Source organism: Epargyreus clarus, unplaced genomic scaffold (genome assembly GCF_041222505.1).
Source record: "Epargyreus clarus isolate Ecla_fem2 unplaced genomic scaffold, WU_Ecla_fem_2.2 ptg000009l, whole genome shotgun sequence".
In the NCBI taxonomy this organism is placed as follows: Eukaryota; Metazoa; Arthropoda; class Insecta; order Lepidoptera; family Hesperiidae; genus Epargyreus; species Epargyreus clarus.
Genome location: NW_027332217.1, coordinates 15,103,533 through 15,126,808, shown reverse-complemented (window position 1 = coordinate 15,126,808; position 23,276 = coordinate 15,103,533). Strand labels below are relative to the sequence as shown.

Sequence of the window (23,276 nt, the reverse complement as noted above, 5' to 3'; positions counted from 1 at the left end):
TTGACATCAGCCATGTGATTTGGCAGTTCTTTTCATGTGACACGACCATTTATTTACACTATTAGACACCGGTTATGGGGTTAACCAATTAAAGTTACGTGTTTTGTGTACCATGAGATTTGGCTTCTGTGGTTAAAATTGAGACTATATTATCCGCGAATCTAAAGTAGTTTATCCACTTCTTTAATATTATTGAATTTGATTTTTTTAAACTTTTGTTCGCGAGCCGTAACGGCTGCTCGTCAGAATGGCCGTGTGGGAGAATGCTTCATTTCATATATATAAATATTTCGTTTTTAAAATCACATGATATTAATTTCGAACTACCGCTCCGTATTAACAATTGGCTACCCGTATCATGGTATAAAAAAAGGGGCGCGCAACTGTCAACAGATCAGAAGTTGTCCAATAGTGGGCACGGCACGGTGGTGCTCTGAACTGTTTGGTATTTTGCTTGGGTGTTATTGTTACTGTGGTGGCATTAACGCTTATTCGTTTAATTATTTTAACTATAATTTTTATAAATATTGGTTAAATTAGTTGAATCGAAATACCATTGTAGATCTACCTACCGGCGCGCCCACATATACTTTGAGAAATTGTGGGTTACACTGGGGGATAACACGTCATTTGCCCATTTAAATGTTTTTAGAAAAGCTTTAAGGCATGTTTCTTAATAATGTTTGCATTCACTGTTTTAAAAAGAAATAGCTTTGTAATATGTGCCTAACACTTATAAAGGTACATGTAAGTGGAACCCCGATTTTTTTAAAGGCTTTTATTCTATCATAAGTAATATTTTTATGAACGATGACTGTTCAGTATTTCGGACTTTCGGACTAAACTGGCCGAAACACTGATTTTATATAAAAGGAATAAATTCAAAATTTTAAATATTGACGTTTCTTCCACTACTCACACAAAAAATACATACAGTCGGTATTCAGATTTCGTCACGGGACGTATAATATAATTTATATTTATTACGGGGGTCCTGGGGACCTATTTGGACGTCGCGAGTGTGTGTGCATCACGGTCGATCGGTCGCCGAAGGGAGCACCGCACAGTTCTACGGTATTTATACATATATTCACCTATACTATTGTCTCTAACGCACAAGGGTTCCAAATTATATTTCGGATTAGAAACCAGCGACCTAAAACTCTACATTTTGGTCACTTCGAGTCGGGATTCGGGTTTCCGTGCTCGCAAGTATATTCTTGTGTGTTGGTGAACAGTAGTGTAGACATCGGCACACGTCCACGTCGTTTGTAAATACTTTGCCGGATTATAAGTATTTACAGCGGCTGGACAAATTCAAAAAACTGTGTACTCTACAATTATTACGTAGGGATACACGTATTTATTTCGGTTACTATTTTATTTATGTACATCGGGTACTACAAGAAACGTCAACGGTTTTAGGCGTTCTTTCGGACTATTATTAGTGTTTCGGTCGGGCTTGTATTGAGCATTCTCCTGTTTCGGGTTGTGTCGGTTGAAGGTGGTAGAACTCTACGTGGTTCGACTCCGGCAGCACCACCGCCACATCTATTTCTGCCATTACAGCAGTGTTTAGAGCTGCTGTATTTTGGTTTGAAAAAGGTGTGGTAAGGGAGATATACTTAATCGAGGCGTTCCAACTTAGTCCTCAAGAGTAACAGCGCACGTGTGGTCATTTACACCAGGTGGAGGTGGACTGCATGGTCGTTGTCTACTCTATTATTTCGGTCGGTTTTATTTCGGTTTGGATTTTTATTATTGCGGATTATAATTTACATTCGGTAATATTTTGTGCTTTCATATTTGTCAAGTCGGTTGACATATAATTTTGTGACAGCGTTCTATCGGTTTAAATTTTATTTTATTTTTTCATTTCAACTTTTTGAAATGGCTCCTAAGTCTAAACAAAGGTTGAATAAATTAAAATACGATTTAGCAATTCATAATTTGGATTCTATTTACGATCTTTCTCAGCGGGAACCTAAATCTGAAATAGATAAAAATAATTTTAAAATACGGTATCATGATTTGGATCGTAATTATGAAGATTTTACGTCGATGTTTTTGGAGCTGCAATCGGAATTGGACGAAGGCTCTGATGTGGATTATTCGGACGATTTTAAAAAATATAATGGAATATATTATGATATCAAGAGGAAGTTTTTGGAAATATCATCTTCGGAGACTGAACATGGTTCGGAGTTCAGGTCAATGGATGATGGTGACAAGCGGAAGCGGGTGGTTTTACCACGGATACAGATTCCTACATTTTCGGGAAAAATAGAAGAATTTGTTTCATTTATGGATTTATTTAATTCTTTGATATGTGAAGATAATGCTTTATCTGATTCGGAGAAAATGTATTACTTATTAGGTTCATTGGCTGGAGAACCAAAGGTTTTATTGCAACACTTATCTATTTCGGGAGATAATTTTTCGGTTGCTATGGATCTATTGAACAATAGATATAATAATAAAAGATTGTTAGCAGATAAACTATTTTATAATTTGTTTTATATTTCACATGTCACCAAACATTTAAGTTCTATTAAATTATTTTTAAATACATTATTAGAAAATACGAAAGCGCTAGAAAAGATGAATTTTCCGGTTGATCAGTGGACTCATTTATTGTTTTATATTAATTTTCAAAAATTAGATAATAGTCTAAAAAAAGGTTTTGAAGAACGGTTTACAGGAAAGGACTTTCCGGAATTTAAGGATTTAATAAGGTTTTTGGAAAATGAACTTAGGATTTTAGAGTCAAGTGGTGATTCACATCGGGCATATGGCACTACTAAAACTCATGCGGCATTTCAGGAAAATAGGCAGGTAGGCTGCAAATGTTGTAAAAAGGGAATACACCATCTTTCCAAATGTAATAAATTTTTATCTTTAAGGGTGGGTCTTAGGAAAGACTTTATTAAAGAAAATAAACTGTGTTTTAGATGTTTTAACTCTCATAAGATAGCGGACTGTCAATCTTCATGGGTTTGCTTTAAGTGTAAGTCACCTAAGCATCATCATCTTATTCACATGGATTTACCTCACTACCAGACAGCATCGGGCAGTGCAAGGTCGGCGGCGACACCTACTGTGACCGGTAACAGTAGGGCACATACCTCTAATGTTGTCACGGATAGGGTGGAGGATAATCCATGTACTTCATCTGTTAGCGGGCCTAACAGGGCAAATATTACGGTTTCGAATCAAGGTGGTGCTTCGTTGACTTCTAACATGATTGAATCTAATATGTTTAATGGTACGGTTCTTCTGTCTACGGCCATGGTACATATTAAGGATGCACATGGGCAATATCAAGAAGCGCGTGCGTTATTGGACAACGGTAGTCAAGGTAGCTTTATTTCAGAGAGTTGTGCTTATAGATTAGGTTTAAGGAGGTTTAAAACAAATGTTACTACAGTCACGGGACTGAGTGGTATACCGGTAGATAGTGGTAAAAATGGTGTATTTATAACAATTCGCCCGCGGTTTTCATCTCGACCATTATTGGTAACTACCGCTACTATTTTAAATAAAATAACGAATCAGTTGCCTAGTTTTAATATACCTCAAGATGTTTGTAGGAACTACGAAGGACTACCTCTTGCAGATGAATATTTTTACCTCAGTCGAGAGGTGGACATTTTAATAGGTGCGGATTTGTTAGGAGAAGTTATGCTCGGAGATATTTTCAAAATAAATAGTAATTTGCCTTATGCTACGCACACTATCTTCGGCTATGTCTTATCGGGGCCAATTAGATACGCGGTAAAGAATAATAATAGCATGGGTATGCAGAATATGAATTTGTCTCAGACTTTTACTAGTAATGTAGAACTAGAACATTTATTAGAAAAATTTTGGGAGACTGAGGATATACCTTGTGACATTACGGATCCAAAAGACTTGGAATGCGAAATATATTTTAAAAACAATCATCGTCGGGATGAGACGGGGAGGTATGTAGTTCGCTTACCTTTTTTAACAAATAAGCCTACGTTAGGTAATTCTTTACCATTAGCTAAAAAGCGGTTTTTTGCTACGGAAAGACGATTAGCTTCAAATGAGGTTTTTAAAGAAAAATATATTAATTTTATGAGAGATTATTTTAACTTGGGTCATATGTCACTTTTAGAAACCAATGTAGATGAATGTAATACGGGATACATTATACCTCATCACGGAATTTTTAAATCTGGTTCGGATAAAATTAGAGTAGTCTTCGATGCAAGCTGCGCAACTACTAACGGGATTTCATTAAATGATTGTTTGTTTGCTGGACCCAAGCTTCAAAAGGATATTATGGAAATAATTTGTAGGTTTCGGTTGTTTAGGTATGTTTTCACAACAGACATAAGGATGATGTTTCGTCAAATAAACATAGATGAACGGGATCAAAAGTATCAACTTATTTTGTGGAGAGAATCACCACATCAAACCCTACAATTATACAAGCTTAATACGGTAACATATGGTATGAAATCTAGTCCATATTTGGCTATTAGAACATTAAGGCAACTAGCAGCAGACGAAGAATCAAGGTTTCCTGCCGCGGCTAAGTTGCTCCGGTCTTCGGTTTATATGGATGATATATTAGGTGGAGCACAAACTGAAGCTGAAGCCCAAAAATTGAAAGAAGAATTGACGGATTTGCTTCATTCTGGAGGGTTTGAACTTAGTAAATGGGTGTCTAATAGCTCTTTGTTGCTGCAAAATATACCTTCAGAACATTTAGAAAAACCACGGGTGTTCCATTCTTCGGATGGACCGGGCTTTGTAAAGATTTTGGGGGTTGAATGGGATTTTACAAGTGATTGTTTTTCATATCATACGCGTTTACAAGATATTAATAATTGTACTAAAAGATCTATTTTATCTGTATTAGCTCGGACGTTTGACCCTCTCGGTTGGATTGCACCTATTATTTTACAAGGTAAATTATTGATGCAGCGGGTTTGGGCATTACAATTACCTTGGGATGATATACCACCGCAAGATATAGTGGTAGAATGGAACGCAATTCTAAAGGATTTGGCTTTAATAGAGAATATTAAACTGAAACGTTATACACTGTCAGATAAAGGAGAATATTCGATTCATGGATTTTCAGATGCGTCTGAACGCGGATACGGTGCTGCAGTATATCTTAGATCGGAAGATGAAAATGGTGAAATAAAAATCAGTTTAATAATGGCGAAGTCACGAGTCGCGCCATTAAAAACTAAGTTAACTATTCCTAAGCTGGAGCTAAATGGAGCAGTTTTATTGATTCGGATAATGAAATACGTTATAAATTCTATACAGGACGAAGTTGAGATTAAAAATATGATATGTTGGACAGACAGCACAATCGTCTTAGCATGGTTACGGACAGAACCATACCTTTTAGAAACCTTTGAGGGAAACAGGGTTTCTCAAATAAATAATACAGGATTGAAGGTAGTCTGGCAACATATACCATCAGAAATGAACCCCGCGGACGTGGCAAGCAGAGGTTGTCGAGCATCGGAAATACTCGAGCATCCCTTGTGGTGGGGTCCATTATGGCTTTACGAACAGCCAAACTCTTGGCCTGTAGGAATAGTACATAAAGTCGATGGAGATTTGCCAGGTCTGAAGAAGAAAGCAATCTTGACTTATGTTAGTGAAACGGTTTCAGATAATTTATGTAATAGATTTGGTTCATTTATTAAGCTTCAATCGGTGATAGCTTATTGTTTGCGTTTTATTAATAATATTCGGAAAAATGCAATTAAAATGGTAGGTAATCTCTCGGCAGAAGAACGGAAGGGTGCTTTGCACAAATTAATAAAACAAGTCCAGACGACAGAGTTTGCTATTGACATTGAAAACTTAAAACGGGGTAGACAAGCTACTGTTCGGTTACAAAGACTTATGCCATTCTTGGATGGTAACGGATTGCTAAGGGTTGGGGGTCGGCTTGACAATGCTAGTGTCTCTTATGAACATAAGCATCCATTGCTTTTACCTAAACGGCATCCATTAACAATATTAATTGTAGATTACTTTCATAGGATTTATTGTCATGTCGGTGCAACAGCTTTACAAGCTATTTTGCTTAAACAGTTTTGGATTTTATCAGCTCGTCAATTGATTCGGAGTCGTATTTTTAAATGTATATTTTGTTTTAGGTTAAAGGCTAAATCTTTGGAGCCTTTAATGGCTTCTTTACCTGCTGATAGGGTGAATACCACCGGGGTATTTCACACTGTGCAAACGGATTTTGCAGGTCCTTTTATAATAAGGGTTTCACGGTTAAGGAATGCTAAAACTTTAAAGGTGTATCTTTGTGTTTTTGTTTGTTCGGCTACGAAGGCTGTACATTTAGAGATAGTCAGCGAATTGACAACGGAAGCCTTTCTTGCAGCATTAACTAGATTTACTTCTCGGCGTGGTCTTCCACAATTCATTCGGTCGGACTGTGGAACAAATTATGTAGGCGCAAAAAGGTATCTAGATGAAGTACAAAAATTCTTGATTCGAGAAGAAAATCGAGAAGTATTGAGTAATGACGCTGCTATAAAGGGTATAACATGGTTATTTAATACACCTTCGGCACCTCATTTTGGTGGTTTATTTGAAGCGGCTGTAAAGTCAGCAAAAACTCTATTGAAACGAGTAATCGGTGAACTTGTTTTAACTTATGAAGAGCTGGAAACTGTATTTACTAGGGTGGAAGCAGTTCTCAACTCTAGACCATTATGTGCGGTAACGGAAGATCCTCATGGTTTTGACGTTTTAACGCCAGCTCATTTTCTGGTAGGAAAATCCTTATTATCGGTGCCGGAATATGACTTGACAGAGGTACCCAATAATCGATTGAAGAGATATCAATTGGTGCAAGCTCTTCATCAAAGATTTTGGAAAAAATGGAGTAGTCAATATCTTCACTCGCTTCAAACTAGAAGTAAATGGACTAAACCTGGAGGATCACCTAAAATCGGAGATTTAGTTTTATTAAAAGAAGAAAACTTGCCTTCTTTAAAATGGAAATTAGGTCGGATTTTGGAATTACTGCCAGGGAAAGATGGTATTACTAGGGTAGTAAAATTAAAAACCACGTCAGGTATATTTATTCGACCTGTAGTTAAGATTTGTAGGCTGCCTTTGGAATAGGGCTGTCACAAATTTATTTGTTTAAGTTTAAATTATTATATGTTCGGTGTAAGGTTTAGTTTTCGGATTTTGATTGATAAAGGCTTGGCCTTTCTCGGGCGGGGGTATGTTCAGTATTTCGGACTTTCGGACTAAACTGGCCGAAACACTGATTTTATATAAAAGGAATAAATTCAAAATTTTAAATATTGACGTTTCTTCCACTACTCACACAAAAAATACATACAGTCGGTATTCAGATTTCGTCACGGGACGTATAATATAATTTATATTTATTACGGGGGTCCTGGGGACCTATTTGGACGTCGCGAGTGTGTGTGCATCACGGTCGATCGGTCGCCGAAGGGAGCACCGCACAGTTCTACGGTATTTATACATATATTCACCTATACTATTGTCTCTAACGCACAAGGGTTCCAAATTATATTTCGGATTAGAAACCAGCGACCTAAAACTCTACAATGACACTATTTAAAACCTTGATATAGCACTAGTTAAACAATTTAGAATTAATTACAAAAAGTCATTAAGAGAAAACAAATTTAAAAAATCATGTTCAAAGATTCCGTTACATACAAACATACCAACATACCAACATACATACGTCTGAAGCTAATAAAAGCGTATTAAAATAGATTAAAATCGCAACTGATATATGCAACGGAGTTGTTGCGCTGAATATTGTGATGTTGATTTACCATTCAAAGTTGGTCCGCATTCAGCGGGAGACAGCGCTGCTCAAAGTTTTACGGTATTCCTTGATGACGAAATGTTTCTCAAATATTTTTATAGTACCTACTTGAGCTACCGAGCTCTGTTTTGCATGTTCATTTTGTTATGCGCTGTTCTTTCCACGTCTATACTTTGAGAAATTGTGGGTTACACTGGGGAATAAAACGTAATTTGCCCATTTAAATGTTTTTAGAAAAGCTTCAAGGCATGTTTCTTAATAATGTTTGCATTCACTGTTATAAAAAGAAATAGATTTGTAATATGTGCCTAACCCTCATAAAGGTACTTTTAATGGGAACCCCGAACTCCCAGTAGGAGATGTTGTATATTAGATCATACTAAGATTAACAGTTTATCGAAAGAAATTAAGTAATTGCTCAATTGTGACATTTTTTTAAAGGCTTTTATTCTATCATAAGTAATATTTTTATGAACGATGACACTATTTAAAACCTTGATATAGCACTAATTAAACAATTAAGAATTAATTACAAAAAGTCATTAAAAGAAAACAAATTAAAAATAGATTAAAATCGAGTCTCCCAAAGCGCGACTATATTAAAACTTGCAAATATATGCAACGGAGTTGTTGCGCTGAATATTGTGATGTTGATATACCATTCAAAGTTGGTCCGCATTCAGCGGGAGACAGCGCTGCTCAAAGTTTTACGGTATTCCTTGATGACGAAATGTTTCTCAAATATTTCTACAGTACCTTGTGCTACCGAGCTTCGTTTCGTTAAGTTTCTTACGCTGTTCTTTCAACTTTGAAACATATTGCGAAATGATTGCAGTGCTAAGTTTTCTCGATAACAGTATTATGTTAGTCATAGGCCACCGTGCTAGCCAAGTGCGTAGTGGTAGACTTTACATACTTTGCGAACTTTTTTTTTAAGATCTCTCTGTTATGTGTTCTCACGATGTTTTCCTTCACCATTATAGACAAATGATAATTAATTTCTAGTACCCACAATGACCCACATAACCTTGATAAATCAATGGTGCCTGGGATTTGAACCTCGGACCTCTCGATTGATACGCCGAGATTCAACCACTAAACTATTACAGCTCAAAGTCGTAGGCAAACAGAGTGCCTAAGGCTATTTTGTAGTAAACATGTAGGATATCTATAAAAAGGGGCATAATAGTAAGCACATGAAGACCAGTACCCTTACCATGAGTTTTTACGTTTTAACAAATATGACTGTTTTGGTATTTGTTTACGTATTCGCCCATACAATTTCCAATCAGCGCCCCTAGCGGATTGTGTCAGAAGTAGGAAATCTAAGCAAACAGCAAACAGAGTACCTAAGGCTATTTTGTAGTAAACATGTAGGACATTTATAAAAGGGGTATAATAGTAAAGCGCATGAAGACCAGGGCAGTTCGTGTCAATACGATCCTATCTATTGAAAGGTTATAGCTATGCTCCGATGCGGTCATTCACATTTGTGCCGGATAACGGATATGGGTCAATGGATTTATTTAATAAGCCCCGTAACCTGAGCTTCGGTGGGCTTATTTTGTGTTTACCTATATTAATGGTCTGTTGGATTTACTGCAGTTCTCTGAAATAAACACGGGATATATTTACCTATGTTTGTTATATTAGTTTTAATGTTTCTTTACCCGACTGCGAAAGTATCTTGGTCATACAATGCGTTATCATTTGCTAAGCATCAATTGCTCTGTTGTTGTTATTTATTGGCATTGTAGTGTTTGATTAGATCTTACGAAGCGTTTCGCTCGTTTTTTCGTTCTCGGACGCGTAACTACAACATAGGTAAAATATGAAAATAGTTAAATAACAATATTACCGTTTTCAAGGCACGATTATTTCTGCTGCGTCACGATTGTCGGTTTTCACTGCAATGGTGGCAACATTATCGACCACTACTAAAAATCTTTCCAATTGTTGCCTACTAAAGATCGAAATTTTACATTGTCTAATATGAAAAAATGTCAAATGTCGATCTTTCGTAGACAAATCTTTAGACAGATTGATTATTGATAACGGGCATAAATCCAATTTTTTCCGTCCTACAGCTACCACCTAACCGTGGCGATTACGTAACCACGCAAAATAGTGGTCTCGAAGAAAACGCTTCATGAAGTCTTACACTTCACAACGATCGAAGCTTAGCCTAAGATACTTTTGCACTTACAAGCTCACCTCATCCTTTTACGTTCGTACAAACCCAATAGTGAGCTTGCTGATCAGGTTAAACCACTTGACACTTAAAACTTTAACCGTTACTGCACTTTACTTGTGGAAGTGGAACGTGGAGAAACGCTGGAAGGTTTATTTTGACTTTTAAAGTTTAAAAACATGTGGTAGAGCCAGTATAGTTTGACCCTGAGGTAATATCGACATACTTATTCGATCTTGAAGGAATTTACCAGACATTGTGTTTCCTTTGAAGGATGTAGATGCCAACTAACTTAAATGTGTGGTGACCCTCTTAACCCTCAGGAATGGTATCTATATCGATGGCGGTGATCGATTTGAGCTAAGTTTGGTTCTACATGGAGCTGGTTAGAGTTGTCCATTGGCTGTAGTGACTACTTACCATCAGGTGGACCGCTAGCTCATTAACTATTACAAATAATTCAAAACTGGGATTATATAAAACTATGTACAGCAATGTACATAAAAAGGATTGCCTCCGAAATATGAATGTTGACCCACTTGACGTATTTTTTATAACACAGAAACAAGCTAGTAACTAAGCTAGTAACTGTCCACTGAAGCCGACCGATAAATATATAATTAATCTCAGATAAAAATATGATCCTACTCGTGGTCTGCCACAAATGCGTTATTACCCCTGAGCACTAAGTTGGAACGCCTCGAATATGTATGTTTCCTTTATCACCCTTTAAACCAAATACTGTAGGACTATTATATTAAGTAAGAAAAGGTGTGTGGCGGTGGCGCCACGTCACTACAAAGGGTCCTTTTACAAAATAGTTGCGTCAAATGTTCAGAACAACTCTATAAGAAGTTCAATTATGCAGACGGCGATACTCTCTTGTTTACGCGTAACGATCTGCGTTTCATTCTCATCGCTTATTCAGTAGGCGGGTGACGCGCAACGAAGGCAATTTGAAAACTATACGAAATGTTCTTTGATCTTTGATACTGTATATTACATCTATGTAAATATGTAAATGTTTTTTTAACAAAATATTTAGACTAATAAACTAAACTACACGCTTTTATCACGGACTGAAAGGTACAAAATAGATAAATTTATTAGTTAAGCAACGTGGAACGCGTTGCCAAAATATAGCCAAAAGCATCGAAGGCTTTATAGGCGACTTCAAAAAACGAGGAGATCCTCAATTCGACTTGATTTTTTTTTTTGGTTAATCAGTTTAATTACAACTTTCAGTGCCTGATAAAAGCGTGTTTTTAATTCTTAGTAACAATTATGCAGACCGCGCGATACTCTGTTATTTACGCGTAACTATTCCGCGTTTCATTCTCATCGCTTATTCAGTAGGCGGGTGACGCGAAACAAAGGCAAAACTATACAAATTGTTTTTTGATCTTTGACATACTTTGTTACATTGACATATTTTAACCTTCACCCTAAATAAGATTTTCGGAATAAAAATATAAGATTTAATAGGAGTATTTATTACGTACTAAAAGGTATAAAATAGGTAAATAGATCAATTAGAAAAACGGTGGCACTTGATGCTTTATAATCGGCTTCATAAAAGGTGGGCGTTCTCAATTCAGCTGTATTATTTTTTCTCGAATGAATCAATTTAATAATTTTAATACATTCAGTGCATGATGAGAGCATATATTTTTAGTGTAATATATATGTGAGATGGAAATGAAAGAGGTGATCGTCGTATTTTCAAAATTTATTCACTTGTTTTACTTTACACTATGTTCGCTACCGATATAAGACATACAAGGAAGGAACTCTTTTTTTTTACTGTTAGCAACTCAACCCTTTTGTTACGTTCGACGACGTTACGACATTTATATGGGTAGTGTCAAGATAATAATAACAGGAGCTTATGTGAATGGCTTCTAGTAGTAGAAGAAGAAGTTTTCTCCTATATGTTCCTTTTATAATTCAAAGGTAGCAAACAAGCAAAGAGTCCACTTGATGGTAAGTGGCTACTGCCGTTGGAATGCCTGGGAAAAGTATGCCTCCCTTACCACAAGCGCGGCTGTGTTATGGTTTGACATAACACAGCAGTGCTTAACACTGGTGTTATTAGACCTTCGATCAACAACACCAACAAAAACATAAGTATTGCTGATCGAAGTACTAGACAGAACAAAAAATAGGTCAATGGATAAACTTGGACAGCTTTAAGAAAGAGTTATAATTATTTTAAAAGATAAGCCTTAACTAAATTTCGCATCAAAGTCAAGTTAAGAGATTACGGGCGAAAGTAAGGATAATCTTAAAAGCATTCTTCACAAATATTTTTGTTTAAATATCGAAGTATCAAACGAGCATGCAGTCCACCTGATGGTAAGTGGCTACTGCCGCACATGGACATCTGTAATAAACCTCAGTTATAATTACATTCCTACATGAGATTACTATAGCCCGTCGAGAACCAAGTCAGAATGGCCCGGACAAGTGTATCTCCCTCACCACACCCTGCAAAGCGAAACATAACAACGCAACACTACTTACTGTTACTAAGCAGAAATAAATATAGCGGTGGTGCCCTTGGAGTCGAAACACAACGGTATCTACCAACTTCAATAACCAACTTAAGGAGAATACAAATATTCGTGTGTTGCTACAAATATAGATATCAAAATACCAAAATAATACCGCCTCCTAGAAATTCAAATTTCTCTTCGCAAACATCGAGAGCGTCATTTAAAGTTATATCAGTACACACGAGCCTGAATATTATTCATTTATTCATTTATACCGAGTACACAAACGAAGTGAGGAGTTATGTTGTCTTGGGGGATGGGCAATTGTCTTTGAAGAATTTGCTTCTGGTGCTGGGCACGGGTTTCTTCCCAAAAGTAGAAAATTGGAAAGATGATAGAAGCAGTATGGTTCGCACCGGGAGGTACCATACCAATTTCTGGCTCGAAGCAGTTATGCAGTTCGTTGGAAGATGTGGATGTCGGCTGAATTCCATAAGATGCGACGATCATAGTCATCAGGAATGGCAATGCATCTGTAATTGGCTTTAAGTAGAAACCCTGATCTAAGTATACGGAATTCGTTACAACTTCAGGTGGCAGTGACCATCTAACAAATGGATCGTATGCTAAGTACTTCAATGTTATAAAAAAATCAATTCAATAACGCTGAGCACAGGTGTGCTCAGCACAGTGTTCACAAAGAAAATCCATGGTGTATTTTCTACAACCATATTTGCGAATAACATTTATTTCATAAATAATGTAAGCCAAATTTTACCAGTCAAACCTCGCTAAAATAACCGTTGGTCCAATTTATTTCTGTCCAAAGCGTCGCGTGTCAAATATCCGTTTGTCCAGTAAGAAACTGCTCAATTATGTAGACAGCGGTCGATATATCCTTGTTTACGTATTACGACGCGATTTGGCGTTCATTCTCATCGCTTATTCAAAGCAGGTAAGGTTCGAAGGGCGGCGAATGTTGTAAACTATTCAAAACATCCTTTGATCCTTTTCTTTGGTGTTCTATGGTTTACCGTCAGACTATTTATACTAGTTGCTGGGTGCTGTATTTTCTTTATATCCTTCGCAAGATTTTCATAATAGTTTTTGTTAGAATTAGAAAACGAGTGATGTTGTCTGGTTACTGCCATAGACAATAATTATGACCAGATAATTATGACTCTTCACATGAGTTTTTACGTTTTGACAAATATGACAGATTTGGTATTTGCCCATACAATTTCCTATCAGCGCCCTTAGCGGATTGTATCAGAACTAGTGTCAGTAACGTAACATTATATGTCTAAATTTACAAAATGGGGCTTTATGTTTTGTCTCTCTTTTTTGCGAACATGTGAGGGAGACAAAAAGTTTATCGTCACTTGAGCACTTATTTAGTGTTACGTTTACTCAGTCTACTAAGTAAACGGAACAGAATAATGGATTTTGTAAACGTAACGTAAAATTGTGGGATGTTTTGAAAAGTCATGGTAAGGGTACAGTTTCCATCAGAACATAATACCTATATTCCCATACCTATCATATATACGTGTCCACACGCGATACTAAGATGGAAAGGCACGGAAATTAAATAGTAGTGCAAATAAACCTAACAAATAATCTGATAAATTTTGTTCCAGTGCTGGGTCCAGGGGGGTACCATCTCTTAAGACAATATTATTTTAATCATACATTGAAAATAATGTTTTAAGGAGGTCGTGGTAAGAAACAAAATAATGTTAACCAAATTTAAAATAGAACTTTCCTGGACTATGATGGTTTTTAAAAGATGGTGGTAGGCCCCCAGGTCTCCTCTCAAAATACGAGTAGAAACTATATAGTCCATCTACTTACTAATTAACAATGGGCCTGTTTGGGTGCTGTGGCGTGCTCTCAATCTTGTTCCCACTTAGAAGACAACCGTTTGCAACAATTCGTGTAATAAGGAACTAAAAACCTATTAAGATTTGTATGAAAAGCACTTCTGCGAACAAAAACAATTTTAAAACAGTACAATTAGGAAGCCTATCCCTATACATTTCCTTTGTTTATAACAAAGCTATCGAGACAATTACATAAACAATCAAATTAGGTTTAAAGGGCCATATCGCGGAATGAGGTCGAACCGAACTGTGCCCTGAAGGTGGAAATGCAAAACAGGGCTATCGGCGTAACCATTACGGAACACGATAGCTGGAGACTGCAATATAAAACTAGTATACTGATATGATAATAGAGACGTGGTTTTGGCGAGGAGAAATTTTAGTTTTGAGTACCTTGATGCTTAAATGTACTGGATAAATTAATGGAAGACCTGAAGATATCGGGAAACTTTTGTATGTTGAATGTCGATTTTGGATGATATTCCAAACTCAGATACCTTCTGTATCTGAGTTTGGAATATTTGTCTATGGCAAATAATCAGACAATAACATATTTAAGTAAATTGTACTCTTAGATGTCGATTTTTGCTTAATAGTCGCTATGGTGGTATGGTATGGTATTAAAGGTGGTAGAACCCTTTGCGGTTCGACTCCGGCGGCACCACCGCCACACCTATTTCTACCTAATAACAGCAGTGTTAGGCGCTGCTGTGTTCCGGTTTGAAGGGTGTGGTAAGGGAGACAGACTTTTCGGAGGCGTTCCAGCTTAGTCCTCAGGGGTAGCGGCGCATCTGTGGCCGACCTCAGGTAGGAATATCTAATCCTATCTGGGGTTGATTACAAATGTCCATGGGCGGCAGTAGCCACTTACCATCAGGTGGACTGCATGCTCGTCTGCTACTCCTATATTATAAAAAAAAAAAAAAATGTAGCGGTGTGTTCTAGTTTGAAGAGTTTAGTAAGGCACATCTAAGGGCACATTTTGAGTCGCGCGTTCTTACGCGTGTCTTACTCTATTGCATTCTATTGGTTCGCACATACACACACACAGACTGCAACGAGCTTTTTCATGAGTGCATGTCGGCCGCGCGTTCGGATGTTTCCACGCGCGACTCTAGCGCCATTAAGATTTCAGTCAATGGCTATGTATATCTGTGTGATTGTGTGCATATAAGCACTGATAACTCTGCTTTATCCTTTACTTGCACACACATAAAAACTTATATTAGTTGCATTTTCCAAAAAACCCTAACTATTTTAAGAGAATAATTGCCTCACATAACACAATAACTAAAACTAATATTAGTAGTTCTTATAACTTCTTAATTGGATTTTCCACTTTAAAAAAAACATTAACTATTTTAAGATAATAATTGCCTCACAACTTAACACAGAGTTCCTCATACAAAGTAATTATCACATCATGTGTGTACATATGTTAATCAAGTAAACAAACCGATGGCAAAGTCAACACGCACAAGAAATTGCGTAGAAGCCTACTAACTCAATTTTAGTTCATTCAATTAGAGGGTACCCTCATAACTGGCGCGAGATGTTTTGTGAACATACATGTTTTAGATTACACTCAAGTTCGTCTTAAAAACTAAAATATCAGTAATTTCATCAGCAACGTAGGCAAGCTGCCCATGATTATCTGCAGAGAACTCCAGATAATATTAGGTACTTGAGGTTGGTTACAGATGCGCTGCTAAGCCTGATGACTAAGCTGTAATATCTCGGAAAAGTATGTTTCCCTTACCACACCCCTCAGCACTAACCATATAGCAGCGCGTAATACTGCTGTTATTAGAGATAACTGCTGGTGGTACCTTTGGACTCGAGATTGAAACCTTGACTCCAAGGAGTCGGTCGTTTCACTTGCAGAGCTATTATAAGTTTGAAGAATGTGTTAAGAGGTATATACCTACAATATGGTTTCCAACTTAGTCCTTATGGTTCAATAACAAAATACGTGAGATTTAATACTAATTTATATGAGGTAGACGAACATTAGTATTTTTATAATTCAGTCCCTATCGCGCTAAATAGGAAACGAAAGCTTGTAGGGAATTATATAACTATCGATTACTATTAACAAGAACTTAGGCGTAAATTCCCAGCGATTCGCACACAATTATCGATACTAGGAAAATCTCAAAGTGAAATGCGATAATAATTTCCTTTCCTTGGAAACGCCAGCATTATTGTTGGACCAAACATAATGATATTTATTCATGCAAACGGGAACAAGATCGAACTTACTTACGACGAATATTATCCGAATATAACCTGCTTTTGTTCGTGATATTTACACCGTAAACTGTCACACTCATGGTCATGGATCTTCTCGGAGATTGAGAGATGTTTGGCTAAAAGCAGTTAGGAAGACATCTTAGGAGCAGGATCATCATCGAAGGAAATCACCTTAGAAAAATTAAATTAAAGTAATTAATGTAAACGTAAAATTACATGTTTTTATGGAACTTTGAGGCACGTAGATTTCCCTACGATGTTTTCCATTGACATTAAAAGAACTGATCATTTAATATCAAATACGCGCGTAACTTTGAAAAATTCTAGACTAATGGGATTGACCCTTGGACTCCGCGATTAAGAAAACAAATGTTAAACCACTAGATTATCATAGCATCTATACTATCAACGCCAAAGCCTAAGGAAAAATACAGAATATCTTCCAAACAGTTTACCAGGGTGGTGCGGGTTACATAACGGGAAATAGGTAATAAGGGCGCATTGTGGACTGCTTTAGAGGAAATTACATTGCCGCGAACTTAAGTAGTACTTTCATAAACCGCTGCGCGAAATTGGATTTCTGCTACAAACTCTGAATTTCAAAGAAGGGTGGGTAAAAGTTGAATATCTTAAACTTCCAGTTAAAACTAAAGACTGAGATTTTGAAGTACTAGTAAATTGAATAGATGTTTTATAGGCAGCTTACGAACACCGGCTGGCTGATAGTAGCAAGTGTGCGTATAATAAATTAATTATTATCTGATATAAGGGTGACGGAAGACACCTTGAGGAAAACGACCACATCTTCTTTAAATAGAGATTTCTTTAAATGGATTATAAAAAGCAAAGCTATAGATGTCTAACAACCCGCACTTGGCCAGCTCGTGACAGTTCCTCTTTATCTCACAAAACCATTTTATTTGATACATTATATTTGAAGGTGGTAGAACCCTTTGTGGTCTACTGCGGCGGCACCACCGCCACACCTATTTCTACCTAATAACAGCAGTGTTAGGTGCTGCTGTGTTCCGTTTTGAAGGGTGTGGTAAGGGAGACAGAATTTTCCGAGGCGTTCCAGCTTAGTCCTCAGGGGTAGCGGAGCATCTGTGACCGACCTCAGGTAGGAATATCTAAACCTATCTGGGGTTGATTACAAATGTCCATGGGCGGCAGTAGCCACTTACCATCAGGTGGACTACATGCTCGTCTGCAACTCTGATATTATAAAAAAAAAACTCAAAACATGCACCCCATATAAAATATTTGGTCCGCTATCTTAGGGCATCTGCGACTTATTACACATTTTCAGGTGTACCAAACGTATATGTAAAATTTCATGGTAAAATTCGCCCTTGCTCACGAACAAGGCAAATTAAATGCTTGTAAAAAGCATTCCTTTTCTAATTGGCTTTTATTTTATAAATAATTTATTCTAGCTTCTTAAAAGCATACAAGACGCAAATAAATAACGGTTTTATTAATAAAGTCCTAATTAAGCATATTCTTTGGCACAAATTAAACGTAAAACATCCTAATAGGCAATGCCTACAAACTTGGTCCATTAAAAGTTTCAGGCTAAACTTTTAGCGGTAAATAGGCTGTTTCTGCTTCCCACTGATTAATATTAAGACTTAATAAATTTTATATACACGTATATAATTATAGCTATATTATACTGTACTTATTATATTATTATTATTACTTATAAAATCACCACACCTACCAGACGTGCCAATAAGTAATTTAGTTGCTCATGAACATAATCGCTTACATGCCACCTACACCTCTGGATGCAGGTGCCCCACTATACAAATCGTTGATACTCATACTTACCTAGGATTAATAACAGACAATAATTTATTTATTTATTTATTTATTTATTTATTTAGTCAATTAGTACGGATTACTCCAATTACACTAATGAACAATGATTGATAAAAATTACAATTTAAATAATAATTAACATAACTACATTAAAATAATAATAATAAAAACTGATCGTAAAATTTAAAACCAAGACAGTATAAGTAAGTAAGTATAAGTAGAATAAGTTTAATTGGAGCAGCCATATGGATCACGTATGCAAACTTAGACATTTTTTTAGCTAATATGACTATTCTTAAAAAGCTAATTCCATATAAAGTTAAAATAATGTTATACAACTCATTAGCAGAATCTTACATTCAATATGGCTTAAGTAGCTATGGGCGTACTTATAACTCTTATCTTAAAGAAATATGCAAAGAAGAATTTTAAGAATGATTAACAATAGGCAACTGTCTTCAAATGATGACCTTAAACTATTCAAACAATCTAATATATTACCAGTAACTACTCAAATCAAATTTATGATTTTAATGGAAAACTTTTTTAACAATAACTTCTGGGAAGTAATAAAACATCCTGTATGCACTCGGGCCGTCGCTCGCCGCCAGCTGTGTACGCCGCGCGCAAACAATAGATACGGCAAGCGCACAACTACTTACCTAGTTCCTCGCTTGATTAATGAATTGCCTATTGATTTAAGAGATGAAATCACCTTAGCCTCGTAGTAGTATGTAGCAGTGTTCTTAATTTAAAGAATATTATTAATCTACCTACATATTTATTACTGTGAAATGATCGGTTACACCTTACATAATTCGCATTGTAATATAAACCTTTGTGGTTTTGTCGTGCTATTTTATTGTAATTTTTGTAACGTTTGTGAAATGATAAATAAATAAAAAAAAAAAAAAAAACATTATATGCCCATAAGGCCGGGATATGGCGGATAATTGCCTAATGTACACCTGTGTTTTTTATACCTGTGTTCCACAATAAAGTTATTTCATTTGATTTTACTTTTTTGAAAGTTAAAGAAATGAACAAGTATATCCGATAATCTAGTAGTTTGTCCTTATAAGCTTTTGTCATAAGCTTACATCCTACCAATAATCTAGATTTAATACCTTTTATGGTGACTATGCTTGCGTTCAGACCTGTCTCTTTAATTACAAATATTTAAAACGATTTCTTAGAGAAATGTATTACTTAGAAGTCCAAATATCGCAACAGATTCATTTATTCCAAGTAATGGCAGTTATTATTCGCTCGAACCATTTGTCAGGACAATACCAATCAACAGAATTACCTTCCACGGATTGGATTGTTATTGTGTTTACGATACAATTTCTGCGACTAAAATAAATTTCCTTCGAGCTATATTTCTATATATATGCTTTTATTTTAAGACCTGTGTTTAAGAATAGGGAAACATTGTTTTTGTTTTTTAATAAACTATGTCTTAATTTGTTATAAATGTTAGTTTTTATAGGTGGAGTTATGCAAGGGTATGTTATAGGCGCACAACTATTTTTAGTATATTGAATCTAATGTATTGGTACACAGTTGCGGACTCATGTTGACCTCAGCGTAAGTACTCAACATGAGCCCACCGCAATAATGTTATTAGGAAAGGTCACACATCTCGGAGATTACTTTTCTATCCCCCGGGAGGCGTAAAATTCTTCACGTCATTGTAACATTACTCTACGAGCACAATAGAACATTCCTTCAACTATAGTACATGGACTTTTTTGCTTAACATGCTTCTATTGAACTAAAGGTGGCATAAATAAGCACTGCCTGTAAGACAAGATCATTAATGCATATAAAGCATAATATTATATAATTTCATAAGGGCCATAATAATCTTCTTTCTATATATATATAAAAGAAAGTCGTGTTAGTTACACTATTTATAACTCAAGAACGGCTCAACCGATTTGACTGAAAATTGGTGAAGAGGTAGCTTAGAACCAGGAAACGGACATAGGATACTTTTTATCCCTTTCGACCGCGTTTTCGTGAAGTCATTATAAAACGCGGTATAACAAAAACGCATCTGACATGGAATAACAAAACAAATTTGTTTTATTTTACGTGTATATCCTAAAGGAAGATCTTAAATTAAATTAGGCTTAGGCAAATTTCAAATACCATTCAGTCTTGACGATTGTTTTTTTGTTTATGATATTGTTAGATTTTTTTTAATGCGGGTGAAACCGCGGGGCACAGCTAGTATTTCATAAAAGGAAAAACCATTTAAATACTGAAATAAAAAAAATACCTCACTCGGAAACACGTATATCAATTAAGAGGATAATATAATAATCTGGGGATAATTGATACGATGAATCTAATAAATATGAGTTTTCTTTTTAATAGCCAATTAACTAGTATGATGTCGCAAAGTAGTTTATCAGTCAATATATATAGCGTTTAGATCAATGAAGTCTAGCATAACAAGATGTCGGGGAAAGTAACTATCGTGTTATTAGCGGTCTTTGGGTCTTGTTTGTGCATGTCAGAAGTGCATAAGCAATGCGTTGACACGTTTACAGAAGCCTTAAGTAACGACTTCTTAAAAGGAACGTGGTATTTTGTAATGAATTTCTTTTATTCCGGATCATTGGTTCCTACGATGCCTACCTAAAGTAGCACCTAAAATCCATATTGTAATAAACTAACGCAACCGAAGTTGAAAGGTACAAGGAAGAAAACTGGAATGAAAACATCCCATATTCGTTATGATAATCCAATACAAGAAGTCGGAGAAAGATACCGACCTGAAGGCTTATTGATAGGAAATAAGCAAGCGAAATTCCTTATAATAGACCCGGCATCTCATTTCTACCGACCTCTGTACGATGTGAGAGTGTACCAACGTCTTACCGACGACTTTGTCTTATTTCACGACTGTATTTCAAGAGGAAACAACATGCGGTTGTTGTCGAGGAATAAGGATGCATCTGATCAGCTCCTCTGGAGGCAATTGTCCAAACTCGCCCAGATATAGCACGTATGGACCGACAGAGATTTTGTTCACCTATGTAATACCTGCGATCGCGTATACGTAATATATATATTTACTATTTTTTGGAATGATTACCTAAAATTTTGAGATTTCAGCAAAGCAAATGAATAAGCTTTTTACTTGACTTTCATTGGTTTTAGTTTTATTTAACCGTCCATTTGAACTTATAACTAAAGACATCCGTTATAATGCTAAAATGTATTTGGGTACGAAAACTATACCTAGTTCAGTATTTTAATTAAATGATAGATTTTTTATCCAAGCTGATTAAAGACTTATGAAACCACATATTTGTTTTGTACTGTGTATAAAAGTTTATGAAGAGTGTCCATATCATACTCTTTCAATTACATTTAATTTTTAACTTATCATCTAATTAGAAACTGGCATCTTTTGCCATAATTATTGAAATAACTTCAAAGATATCTAGACACTGGGAAACTTATTTATTGCAAGTAAGTGTAGTTATTATTATTCTCTCCAATCATTCTCCATTGTCATCACTCGAATTGTCAGTATAATGCCAATCAACGGAATTGCTTTCTGTGAATTTGATTATTATTCTGTTTGTGATTCAATTTCTGCGACAAAAATTTTCTTCAGGTCATATTTCAATATACTATTTACAATTTAAACAAAACCCGTATTTAGAAGGAATTCTATCAAGATTGCAATTAACGAATATGATCTGGTGATAACATTTAAATATTATCAGTATTTAAATGTTCAATCAATCAATCTGATACACATGATTTAGTTAAAAGTCGCCAATTTTATTCATGCAACAAAGTAGTTTATCAGACAGTATAAATAACGCTCTGATCAATAAAAAATACAACACACCAAAAATGTCGTGGAAAGGAATAACTGTGGTATTGTTGGCGGCCTTTGGATCCAGTTTGTGTCTGTCAGAGATTCAAAGGAAATGTGTTGAGACGTTCGACGAAGAGTTAAGCAATGATTTCCTACTAGGAACATGGTACTTTATGGTAAAATTCATATTATTCGGATCTTTGGTCCCTACCACGCGGTGCTCAACCTCCATATTGCAGAAAGCGAACACAACTGAAATAGAAAGATACAAAAATGAATATTGGACTGCAGATATTCCATATTCGTTCGACGACAATCCTTTGCACGAACATGAACATACAGGATTCCAGCCTGAAGGCTTAGTAATAGGAAATAAGCAAGCGAAGTTCCATATTATGGACCCGGCAACCCATTTCCACAGACCTCTGTACGAGTTGAGGGTGTACCAACGACTTACCGATGACTTTGTTCTATATCACGATTGTACTTCAAGAGGTAATGTCATGTGGCTGTTGTCGAAAAAAAGGAATCCAACTAATGAGGAACTGCAGGCAATTATTCAAACTCGCCCAGAATTAGTACGTATGGATCAGCACAGGCATTGCTCACCAATTTAAATGGGTTGTCATATGTGTCATTCAATGCATTTATTTTTTGTTAAATAAAAATTGAGTTAAAAATCTGACTCTTGGTATTTATGTAAAATATTAATAAATATATTTTTCTTAACTTCTATTGTTTAATTTATCATTTTATAATAAACACATTTATTATTATGGTGAAGTATTTTAGATAAGATTTTTTTCAGTACTTAGTATTTAATAAAAATGATTCTTTCACTATAGCATTTACAGATTTTTTATATTAGTAATTTAGGAAGGTGTACGTACATATACATAGCCAACAAGGTTACAAAACATTTAATTCAAATCATTCGGGAATTCATCAG

General features: G+C 35.8%; 2 protein-coding genes across 2 annotated transcripts; both read left to right on the top strand.

The window, feature by feature from the left end:
• The first annotated feature begins 5,472 nt into the window (after positions 1–5,472).
• LOC140745122 (uncharacterized) lies at positions 5,473–7,302 on the top strand. Its single transcript, XM_073076894.1, has 2 exons — positions 5,473–5,646; positions 6,343–7,302. Exons 1-2 carry the CDS (start codon positions 5,473–5,475, stop codon positions 7,141–7,143), a joined length of 975 nt encoding a protein of 324 aa, XP_072932995.1. The 3' UTR covers positions 7,144–7,302.
• A 15,060-nt stretch (positions 7,303–22,362) lies between these two features.
• Positions 22,363–23,000, top strand: LOC140745121 (uncharacterized). The gene has a single exon (XM_073076893.1). It carries the CDS (start codon positions 22,363–22,365, stop codon positions 22,942–22,944), a length of 582 nt encoding a protein of 193 aa, XP_072932994.1. The 3' UTR covers positions 22,945–23,000.
• Positions 23,001–23,276: the final 276 nt, after the last annotated feature.

Excerpts from the sequence above, each read along its gene's own strand:
- LOC140745121 (XM_073076893.1), top strand. The coding sequence starts at position 22,363 with ATGTCGTGGAAAGGAATAACTGTGGTATTGTTGGCGGCCTTTGGATCC.
- LOC140745122 (XM_073076894.1), top strand. The coding sequence starts at position 5,473 with ATGAACCCCGCGGACGTGGCAAGCAGAGGTTGTCGAGCATCGGAAATA. Across the intron at positions 5,647-6,342 it reads AGAAAGCAATCTTGACTTAT|GCTGTACATTTAGAGATAGT; the intron begins GTTAGTGAAACG and ends TCGGCTACGAAG.